At 42.6% G+C, this 12,312-nt stretch overlaps 1 protein-coding gene across 1 annotated transcript; it reads right to left on the reverse strand.

Moving 5' to 3' along the window:
- Positions 1-784: 784 nt before the first annotated feature.
- Positions 785-10,786, reverse strand: LOC144824250 (zinc finger protein 862-like). Its single transcript, XM_078683392.1, has 2 exons — positions 9,478-10,786; positions 785-840 (listed from the first exon to the last, which is right to left on the reverse strand). Exons 1-2 carry the CDS (start codon positions 10,784-10,786, stop codon positions 785-787), a joined length of 1,365 nt encoding a protein of 454 aa, XP_078539518.1.
- Between the last annotated feature and the right edge of the window lie 1,526 nt (positions 10,787-12,312).

Genomic DNA, 12,312 nt, shown 5'->3' on the forward strand with positions numbered 1-12,312 from the left:
CACTCTGGATGCCACTAACCACTTTCCAGAACGATCCAATATTCAGTAAACCCAAAATAGAAGTAAATTTAGTCCAGCGTCGGATCTTTTGGGGGGCGGAAAATCTGGACTACTTGAATGTATTAATTACACAATCCCAATTGTTAACCACTATTTACTCCGAAGATCCTATCAAGAATTATGAAACTGTATTAAATGAACTCAAATACGCAATACAAAGCAAATTAAAACAGGATAGACCAGCACATAGAAAGTGCGTCAGCAAGTACAAAAACTGCATTCAGCCAACAGTAAAAATGCTAAACAGGATGATTCGGGTTCAGTACCTGTGTAAAACACCAATAAATAAAGCTGAAATAAATAAATTAAAGAACCAAATTCGTAGACAATGTGCTAGACAGGAAAGGTTGAAACAGGATCGCAACTGGATGGATATCCAAATAGCAGCAAGGCAATGCAACCAACGTAAATACTGGTCTTTGATAGCTAAGATGACGGGAACTAAAAAGAAGCTCGAAGCAATCCCCGTCTCAGAAGAAGACTGGGGCACATTTTTAAATGATCTATATAAACCCAATACGACGGGATAGATGAGCAAGGTAACTGAACAAGAAAAGAAAAAGAAAAATAATGATATAAAACTCTCCAGGGCTTCGGCAGTGTCAATTGCCTTGAATATTAAAAAGGCAAGAAGTACGGGTGCATCTGGTCCCAATCAGATTCCGATAAAGGTTTATCAAGCAGACCACAAAGCTTGGGGTCAGATGTTAGCACCATTATTTAATTACATTTTCGACTCTGGGAACATTCCAAACTCGTGGAAAGGAAGTACAATAATTCCTATTTATAAAAAAGGAAAAAGGAGTATAGCTGGCAATTACAGACAAATTGCCCTAATGGATGCTGGCGGAAAGATCTTTGCGGCTGAAATTCTTGACCGGTTGAAGCTTTGGGCATTTTCGACGGGATTAATTCCATTGTTTCAAGCTGGGTTCCGATCAAATCATTCGGTTACGGATAATATAGCTATCTTTCAATTTCTATTAGATAAATACGTAACCGGGAAATCGCAAACAATATATGCAGCCTTCATTGACTACTCAACCGCGTTCGATAGGGTCGATAGGCCGACATTATGGATGAAACTGAGGAAAATGGGTATCTCAGAGCCTCTACTGCAATTAATCGTGAATTTACATAGTAACACCTGGTGCCGAGTCCAAATGGGGGGTGAGAGGGGCATGTCAAAAATAATATATACATCTAATGGCCTAAAGCAAGGGTGCTTGTTGGCCCCGATTTTATTCTCCCTTTACCTGAGCGACCTACCGTCGCATTTACAACAAGGACAAAGCACCCCACCGAAAATGGCAGCTCAACGGATACATTGTCTACTTTATGCGGACGATATTGTCTTGTTCGACCTGACACCCTTTGGTCTTCAAAATCTTTTAGATTCTTTACACAACTACTCGAAAGATCATTTTTTAATTCCGAATATAAATAAAACTAAAGTAGTTGCATTTACAAAAAAGAAAAAAGAAGTGAAGTACCAATGGAAACTGGGAGGAGAAATCTTGGAACAGACAAAGGAATATATCTATCTTGGAAGAATCTTTTCGTCCAATATGAGTAACAGGAAGCAAATTATCCATCTAAAAAGGAAATGTGACCTTCACGCTGGTGCTATATCACGCTTGTATAGGAAGACAGGAAGCAGGCATTTCTCAGCACTGATAAAAATTTATAGAGCCAAAATTTCCCCGGTTCTATCTTATGCCTCAGAACATATTCCCCTAAAACAATGGAGTTACATGGATACAAACGAAGGGAAAATAATAAAAAAGTTACTGAAAGTTTCCAACTCAACTCCTGTACAGGCCCTAAGGCTCGAATGCACGATCACCAGCGCATTTGCAATATCAATAGCAAGCCTCATAAGGTGGGCCTATAACCTTCTGCACTCCAAAGAGGGTACCCTACGACATCTGCTAAAAATTGAGATCTTTAGTGAGGATACCTTCAACTCCACATTTGCGAAAAATTTGGGAGAGGCTTTCTGTTTAGCAAAAATTAGTGCAGAAATGTTATCTTCTTGGACACCCGCACAACTCAAACTATTTTTAAAAACATTCTCTCCAAAATTGAGTTATGAGTTAGATCATTTACATTGTACTAAATTATCTACGTACAAAACTTATGCTGATTCCCAAGAATACAAGTTAAAATTGCCATATTTGGAATACACCCTTACCCATGGTGCAAGACGTACGGTCATGATGCTACGTCTGGGTATTCTCCCTTTGTTATCTTTTACCTCCCCTTGGAAACCAAACAGTTCCTCACAATGTAACCTGTGTTCGGGGGGTAAACAGAACTTAGAGCATATGCTCTTTATATGTCCAAATAAAGTCGTTGTCACTGCTAGGTTAACATGCCTAGAGCCAATATATCGGTCCTGCAGGATCACGAAAGCAAGGGATTTTATTTCCATATGTGCTAATCCACCTAACGAATATGTTTGTAATAAGATTTATAAATTTTTTAAAATAACACTGAAAATGTACTAAGTTGTATGCAAATGTAATATGTATTTTCTTTTTTAATGATTTTGTGGTCCTCGAAAGAGTACCGAAACAAAATAAAAACTTTGACTTTGACTTTGACTTTGAGCCTGAAAAGCGTTTCCAACCCCACTTACAAGTAAAACTTGCTAAAATGTGCCTGGCTGCTCTTCACTGAAAATCTCATTCTACGAATATTTTTAGCATACGTTTGCTCCTGCAAGGTCAGCCGAGCAGCGAATTTCTACTTAACCACCTGCTATCATGAGAGACATCAGGGCTGCATCTTTTGAGCCCAGTATTGAGCCTGAAAAGCGTTTCCAACCCCACTTACAAGTAAAACTTGCTAAAATGTGCCTGGCTGCTCTTCACTGAAAATCTCATTCTACGAACATTTTTAGCATACGTTTGCTCCTGCAGGGTCAGCCGAGCAGCGAATTTCTACTTAACCACCTCCTATCATGAGAGACATCAGGACTGCATCTTTTGAGCCCAGTACTGAGCCTGAAAAGCGTTTCCAACCCCACTTACAAGTAAAACTTGCTAAAATGTGCCTGGCTGCTCTTCACTGAAAAGCTCATTCTACGAACATTTTTAGCATACGTTTGCTCCTGCAGGGTCAGCCGAGCAGCGAATTTTTACTTAACCACCTACTATCATGAGAGACATCAGGGCTGCATCTTTTGAGCCCAGTACTGAGCCTAAAAAGTGTTTCCATCCCCACTTACAAGTAAAACTTGCTAAAATGCGCCTGGCTGCTATTCACTGAAAATCTCATTCTACGTACATTTTTGGCATACGTTTGTTCCTGCTGGGTCAGCCGAGCAGCGAATTTCTACTTAACCACCTGCTATCATGAGAGACATCAGGGCTGCATCTTTTGAGCCCAGTATTGAGCCTGAAAAGCGTTTCCAACCCCACTTACAAGTAAAACTTGCTAAATGTGCCAGGCTGCTCTTCACTAAAAATCTCATTCTACGAACATTTTTAGCATACGTTTGCTACTGCTGGATCAGCCGAGCAGCGAATTTCTACTTAACCACCTGCTATCATGAGAGACACCAGGGCTGCATCTTTTGAGCCCAGTATTGAGCCTGAAAAGCGTTTCCAACCCCACTTACAAGTAAAACTTGCTAAAATGTGCCTGGCTGCTCTTCACTGAAAATCTCATTCTACGAAAATTTTTAGCATACGTTTGCTCCTGCAGGGTCAGCCGAGCAGCGAATTTCTACTTAACCACCTGCTATCATGAGAGACATCAGGGCTGCATGTTTTGAGCCCAGTATTGAGCCTGAAAAGCGTTTCCAACCCCACTTACAAGTAAAACTTGCTAAAATGTGCCTGGCTGCTCTTCACTGAAAATCTCATTCTACGAACATTTTTAGCATACATTTGCTCCTGCAGGGTCAGCCGAGCAGCGAATTTCTACTTAACCACCTGCTATCATGAGAGACATCAGGGCTGCATGTTTTGAGCCCAGTACTGAGCCTGAAAAGCGTTTCCAACCCCACTTACAAGTAAAACTTGCTAAAATGTGCCTGGCTGCTCTTCACTGAAAATCTCATTCTACGAACATTTTTAGCATACATTTGCTCCTGCAGGGTCAGCCGAGCACCGAATTTCTACTTTACCACCTCCTATCATGAGAGACATCAGGACTGCATGTTTTGAGCCCAGTACTGAGCCTGAAAAGCGTTTCCAACCCCACTTACAAGTAAAACTTGCTAAAATGTGCCTGGCTGCTCTTCACTGAAAAGCTCATTCTACGTACATTTTTCGCATATGTTTGCTCCTGCTGGATCAGCCGAGCAGCGAATTTCTACTTAACCACCTGCTATCATGAGAGACATCAGGGCTGCATCTTTTGAGCCCAGTATTGAGTATGGAAAAGCGTTTCCAACCCCCCTTACAAGTAAAGCTTGCTAAAATGTGCCTGGCTGCTCTTCACTGAAAAGCTCATTCTACGAACATTTTTAGCATACGTTTGCTCCTGCAGGGTCAGCCGAGCAGCGAATTTCTACTTAACCACCTGCTATCATGAGAGACATCAGGGCTGCATCTTTTGAGCCCAGTATTGAGCCTGAAAAGCGTTTCCAACCCCACTTACAAGTAAAACTTGCTAAAATGTGCCTGGCTGCTCTTCACTGAAAATCTCATTCTACGAACATTTTTAGCATACGTTTGCTCCTGCAAGGTCAGCCGAGCAGCGAATTTCTACTTAACCACCTGCTATCATGAGAGACATCAGGGCTGCATCTTTTGAGCCCAGTATTGAGCCTGAAAAGCATTTCCAACCCCACTTACAAGTAAAACTTGCTAAAATGTGCCTGGCTGCTCTTCACTGAAAATCTCATTCTACGAACATTTTTAGCATACGTTTGCTCCTGCAGGGTCAGCCGAGCAGCGAATTTCTACTTAACCACCTCCTATCATGAGAGACATCAGGACTGCATCTTTTGAGCCCAGTACTGAGCCTGAAAAGCTTTTCCAACCCCACTTACAAGTAAAACTTGCTAAAATGTGCCTGGCTGCTCTTCACTGAAAAGCTCATTCTACGAACATTTTTAGCATACGTTTGCTCCTGCAGGGTCAGCCGAGCAGCAAATTTTTACTTAACCACCTACTATCATGAGAGACATCAGGGCTGCATCTTTTGAGCCCAGTACTGAGCCTAAAAAGCGTTTCCATCCCCACTTACAAGTAAAACTTGCAAAAATGTGCCTGGCTGCTATTCACTGAAAATCTCATTCTACGTACATTTTTGGCATACGTTTGTTCCTGCTGGGTCAGCCGAGCAGCGAATTTCTACTTAACCACCTGCTATCATGAGAGACATCAGGGCTGCATCTTTTGAGCCCAGTATTGAGCCTGAAAAGCGTTTCCAACCCCACTTACAAGTAAAACTTGCTAAATGTGCCAGGCTGCTCTTCACTAAAAATCTCATTCTACGAACATTTTTAGCATACGTTTGCTACTGCTGGATCAGCCGAGCAGCGAATTTCTACTTAACCACCTGCTATCATGAGAGACATCAGGGCTGCATCTTTTGAGCCCAGTACTGAGCCTAAAAAGCGTTTCCATCCCCACTTACAAGTAAAACTTGCTAAAATGTGCCTGGCTGCTATTCACTGAAAATCTCATTCTACGTACATTTTTGGCATACGTTTGTTCCTGCTGGGTCAGCCGAGCAGCGAATTTCTACTTAACCACCTGCTATCATGAGAGACATCAGGGCTGCATCTTTTGAGCCCAGTATTGAGCCTGAAAAGCGTTTCCAACCCCACTTACAAGTAAAACTTGCTAAATGTGCCAGGCTGCTCTTCACTAAAAATCTCATTCTACGAACATTTTTAGCATACGTTTGCTCCTGCTGGATCAGCCGAGCAGCGAATTTCTACTTAACCACCTGCTATCATGAGAGACATCAGGGCTGCATCTTTTGAGCCCAGTACTGAGCCTAAAAAGCGTTTCCATCCCCACTTCAAAGTAAAACTTGCTAAAATGTGCCTGGCTGCTATTCACTGAAAATCTCATTCTACGTACATTTTTGGCATACATTTGTTCCTGCCGGGTCAGCCGAGCAGCGAATTTCTACTTAACCACCTGCTATCATGAGAGACATCAGGGCTCCATCTTTTGAGCCCAGTATTGGAAAAGCGTTTCCAACCCCACTTACAAGTAAAACTTGCTAAAATGTGCCTGGCTGCTCTTCACTGAAAAGCTTATTCTCCGTACATTTTTCGCATATGTTTGCTCCTGCTGGATCAGCCGAGCAGCGAATTTCTACTTAACCACCTGCTATCATGAGAGACATCAGGGCTGCATCTTTTGAGCCCAGTATTGAGTATGGAAAAGCGTTTCCAACCCCCTACAAGTAAAACTTGCTAAAATGTGCCTGGCTGCTCTTCACTGAAAAGCTCATTCTACGAACATTTTTAGCATACGTTTGCTCCTGCAGGGTCAGCCGAGCAGCGAATTTCTACTTAACCACGTGCTATCATGAGAGACATCAGGGCTGCATGTTTTGAGCCCAGTATTGAGCCTGAAAAGCGTTTCCAACCCCACTTACAAGTAAAACTTGCTAAAATGTGCCTGGCTGCTCTTCACTGAAAATCTCATTCTACGAACATTTTTAGCATACGTTTGCTCCTGCAGGGTCAGCCGAGCAGCGAATTTCTACTTAACCACCTGCTATCATGAGAGACATCAGGGCTGCATCTTTTGAGCCCAGTACTGAGCCTGAAAAGCGTTTCCAACCCCACTTACAAGTAAAACTTGCTAAAATGTGCCTGGCTGCTCTTCACTGAAAAGCTCATTCTACGTACATTTTTCGCATATGTTTGCTCCTGCTGGATCAGCTGAGCAGCGAATTTCTACTTAACCACCTGCTATCATGAGAGACATCAGGGCTGCATCTTTTGAGCCCAGTATTGAGCCTGAAAAGCGTTTCCAACCCCACTTACAAGTAAAACTTGCTAAAATGTGCCTGGCTGCTCTTCACTGAAAATCTCATTCTACGAAAATTTTAGCATACGTTTGCTCCTGCAGGGTCAGCCGAGCAGCGAATTTCTACTTAACCACCTGCTATCATGAGAGACATCAGGGCTGCATCTTTTGAGCCCAGTACTGAGCCTGAAAAGCGTTTCCAACCCCACTTACAAGTAAAACTTGCTAAAATGTCCCTGGCTGCTCTTCACTGAAAAGCTCATTCTACGAACATTGTTAGCATACGTTTGCTCCTGCAGGGTCAGCCGAGCAGCGAATTTCTACTTAACCACCTACTATCATGAGAGACATCAGGGCTGCATCTTTTGAGCCCAGTACTGAGCCTAAAAAGCGTTTCCATCCCCACTTACAAGTAAAACTTGCTAAAATGTGCCTGGCTGCTATTCACTGAAAATCTCATTCTACGTACATTTTTGGCATACATTTGTTCCTGCTGGGTCAGCCGAGCAGCGAATTTCTACTTAACCACCTGCTATCATGAGAGACATCAGGGCTGCATCTTTTGAGCCCAGTATTGAGCCTGAAAAGCGTTTCCAACCCCACTTACAAGTAAAACTTGCTAAATGTGCCAGGCTGCTCTTCACTAAAAATCTCATTCTACGAACATTTTTAGCATACGTTTGCTCCTGCTGGATCAGCCGAGCAGCGAATTTCTACTCAACCACCTGCTATCATGAGAGACATCAGGGCTGCATCTTTTGAGCCCAGTACTGAGCCTAAAAAGCGTTTCCATCCCCACTTAAAAGTAAAACTTGCTAAAATGTGCCTGGCTGCTCTTCACTGAAAAGCTCATTCTACGTACATTTTTCGCTTATGTTTGCTCCTGCTGGATCAGCCGAGCAGCGAATTTCTACTTAACCACCTGCTATCATGAGAGACATCAGGGCTGCATCTTTTGAGCCCAGTATTGAGCCTGAAAAGCGTTTCCAACCCCCCTTACAAGTAAAACTTGCTAAAATGTGCCAGGCTGCTCTTACTGAAAATCTCATTCTACGAACATTTTTAGCATACGTTTGCTCCTGCAGGGTCAGCCGAGCAGCGAATTTCTACTTAACCACCTGCTATCATGAGAGACATCAGGGCTGCATCTTTTGAGCCCAGTACTGAGCCTGAAAAGCGTTTCCATCCCCACTTACAAGCAATGTTCCCTCTAATTTTTTTACTCTGTGTGCGGCACTGGAGGGTCTCTGTGCGCTGCAACCATGGCCATGTGCGCCAGGAACCAGACCACGCGCGTGTGCAGCGCCAAATGTCACTCCAAACGTTGGCTTAAAAAAGTGAAAAGATGGTGCATTTTCACACAAACAGCTCCACGTTAAGCTTTTGCATATTAGATAACGACGCCATGACATTGATTGGTTACACAGGTAAGTACACTTAAGGTTTAAAAAAGCACAAGACTCTAAAAGGTGGTAGCATCATAAGATTTTACTAAATATTTTTAACTGGAGCACTGTTCATTAGGTGGGGAAATGTTGAGAGCCTATACAATATCAAATATACACAATAAGTTACAAAATTACATAACATTTACAATGTGATGTGAAAGCTACTGAGTAATGTTGGGCTATCCCGCCAGGGATAGTTTGTAAAACTCAGACATCCACGCAAACATGGACTGTGGGAGAAGGATGTTCAGACAAGTCAAGTGGCATCACTAGATGGGTGACAGGGTTGCTTCTCACGGCGATCCTTGCCGTTTTTCCAGTGCTGATAAACTTTATCAAGGTCAACTTTCCCATTCAGGAGGTAGGCCTTTGTTCTCATCAGCATATCCAAATGCTTCTGCTCTAGTCTATTCCTCAATTTACTCTTAATAGTATTCATGAGGCTGAATCCTCGTTCACAATCTGCACTAGATGCTTGAAATGTTGCGCAGACATCAACTAGCTGAGACACCACACTGTACTGAGCAGCATTGCGTACAGTGAAATTCACCATGTCTTGAAATGTGGTCAATAAACCACCCTTTACATGTTCTGCCACCACATATTTATAGTCTCTGTACTGTCGAACAACATCTTCTGGTGTTTCACAATCACCCAGGACCAAGACATTTTTATACTTTTCAACAAGTCTTTGTATATTCTCAGTCCCAAAATCAAAATGTGATTGTGTTGACATTGCCTGGATTTCAAAACTTGCCCATTCTTTCAGTTCATCCTCAGGGAACCTTTTTTGCATGTGATCACAAAGAAGGGAAACAAAAGACAGAATAGGCCCACTGTCAAATTCTTGCCTTTCCTTGTACAACACCATCATCGAGAGATTACATTGCTGCTCCAAAAGACAGTGTCCCCCAAATACTGTTCCTTAATTTGGCCAATCTTTGCTCTTGCATACTGTACAGCTTCAACAGTAGTCAAAGAACTTTTTTGGAACAGTTTGCACAATGCTGCAAATTCACTCAGAATGTCATGAAGTACTGCAAGGGAAATGTGGTAGTTTGAGTCAGATAGCTTTTTGTAACAATATTTAGCAATTGGATCATTCTCTTCAACTTTCTCATGCTCAAAGTACTTAAGAACAGCCTCGTAATTCCGAATGAGTGCACCAACTGCAAAATGCCTCGAAAGCCACCGGACTTCATTCAATGGTCGAAAAGAGACCACTTCACAGTCAGTGACTAATGCCATTTCATCCAGCTTGGACTTCTTTGCAGGTGATCTGGAGAACACAGTGTAGACAGTCCTCAATAATGTCTCCATCTCTTTAATCATTGGAACCCTCTTCCAGGCATCATCAACTCCCAAATCTTCTCGATGAGCGACACAATGCTGCTCAACTAGATGAGGAATGGATTGTTTAAGGCGAGTAGCAACACCATTATTTTTACCCAGCATCACAGACGCACCATCGGATGTGAACATGACCATTTTCATGAGATCAAGTTCATTGGCAGTGTAGAATTCTTTCACGGCAGTAGTGATAGCCTCAGCATTACAACTAGTCAGCTTCACTATGCCCCCAAACTGTGTTTTGTGCTCTGTTGAGGTTACAGGTCGGTACTTGAAGTACAGAATGAGCATTTTTGTAACAGAAATATCTGTGCTCTCATCAATTATCAAAGTGTGATACAAAGCGTTACGAAGTTCTGCCATACCTTCACTGTGTATCACGCTATTGATGGCCTCAAGGAACTCAAAGGCATAGTTCTTGCTCCTCCAGCTCTCTGGTATCTTCACATACAAAGCTAGGTGGTCATGGATGTCTTGTACAGATAACATTGAAGTATTCATCTTGACTGCCAGCAACACATTGTTGATGAGAATCTTTATCTCCTCAGGCAGGGATCTTTGTCGTTCAACTACTTCCATCCTATTTGCTTTGTCAGTGGGAGTTTCTGTCAGCATTGCCCGCACTCCAAAACCAAACCTGGCAGCAGCAATTCTGTTTCTCAATATCACCATGGCAGACTCGTGAACTTTGCTAATTAGATGGCGTTTCAGGTAATCCAGTTTCCAGCCATCACTCCATTTCTTCCCTGTGGAAAAGTCCCCAACAATCTTGGCTTCTGCACACGCTTTGCAAATTAAGCCCACATCTGGACTGTATTGAAATAGTTCCCCAAGTTGCACTCGAACCTTGCTTCGTGATTTCTGGGTCTCAGCCTCCACAATTTCTTTCATCCACTCTTCCTTGAAGACAAGGCAACATTTCTTCCTTTGTGGTGAAGCATCACACTCGGCAGAAGGTACAGCTTTGCGCTTGAACATATTTGCAATAACTGGGTTTAGCCTGCAAAATAAAGGAACATGGTTAAAGTTGAAGCCTATGCTCATGATTGCAATCGGTCACATAATACTGAGGCATTGCTGGCAATACGTAGAGTGTAATTACCTGGATTTTTCTGTCTACTGCAGTGCCCTTTCAAACTTATATGTAGCCCTGTCCGTAGAGCCTGCAATAGAAGTAAAGATTGTTACAGCACATTGTGAATTTGTAATACAAAAATATACCATGTGCACCATAGGGGGACTCTACCAAACAATTACCTGTTGGGCTTTTTCTCACGTATGGCCGATCAAATATGTGGGGTACTGCCTGTGAAACCTACAACAGAAGAAAACGTGGGTAAGATATGTGGTTATACTACAATGTAGAAGATGCACCACAGTTTAACCCTACCAAAGATTTACCTGCTCTGCTTGTTCTCACGTATGCCCGTTCAAATGTGTGGGGTACTGCCTGTGAAACCTACAACAGAAGAAAACGTGGGTAAGGTATGTGGTTATACTACAATGCACAAGAAGCACCACAGTTTACCTAACAATTACCTGTTGGGCTTTTTCTCACGTATGCCCGATCAAATATGTGGGGTACTGCCTGTGAAACCTACAACAGAAGAAAACGTGGGTAAGATATGTGGTTATACTACAATGTAGAAGATGCACCACAGTTTAACCCTACCAAAGATTTACCTGCTCTGCTTGTTCTCACGTATGCCTGTTCAAATGTGTGGGGTACTGCCTGTGAAACCTACAACAGAAGAAAACGTGGGTAAGGTATGTGGTTATACTACAATGCACAAGATGCACCACAGTTTAACTCACAAACAATTGCCTGTTTGTTCTGCCTGTACTCACGTCTGCCTGTTTGTTCTGCCTGTACTCACGTTTGCCCGTACAACTGTATTTATAGCACAGTCTCACAAACCTGTAAAAGAAAAGGGGTGCAGATTGTGAATCTATTTACCAAGCACCCCCCAAATGCAACGTGGAACATAAACAGAATTACCTTGTCTTTGTGGGTACTCACGCCTGACCATTCAAATACAAATACCTTACAGACTGCAAACCTGCAATTGAAGATAAGATCGTTAGCAAAGGCTCTAAGAGTTACAAACAATGAATGGGACTGGCCCAGATACTCCACTATGAAAAACGACCAAATAGTTACCTGGGATTCCAGTTTAGCCAAATAGGCACGTGCCCCTGTGCTTCATTATTAGCTTCAATTAGGCTACATTTATCTGCACCTCCCCACACAATCCAGCCACTCTCCTGCATTTTGTTTACCTTTTGCCATGTCAGTGTTTTTACCGAGATGTTTCCCATTCACACACATTTGCATGTAATCACATTTACAATAGACCAGTGGAGTGGTGTATGCATGGTGTGGTAGCGCACCACCATTACAGACAACACATTTCCAATTCAAATGAGCACAGCAACTGCCACCACCAAACCTAAGGGGTTTGCGTTTCATTTGTCTTCATCGTCCGAAGACAAAATGCAGAAAA

The sequence above is a fragment of the Lissotriton helveticus genome, chromosome 3_1 (assembly GCF_964261635.1).
Source record: "Lissotriton helveticus chromosome 3_1, aLisHel1.1, whole genome shotgun sequence".
Classification (NCBI taxonomy): Eukaryota; Metazoa; Chordata; class Amphibia; order Caudata; family Salamandridae; genus Lissotriton; species Lissotriton helveticus.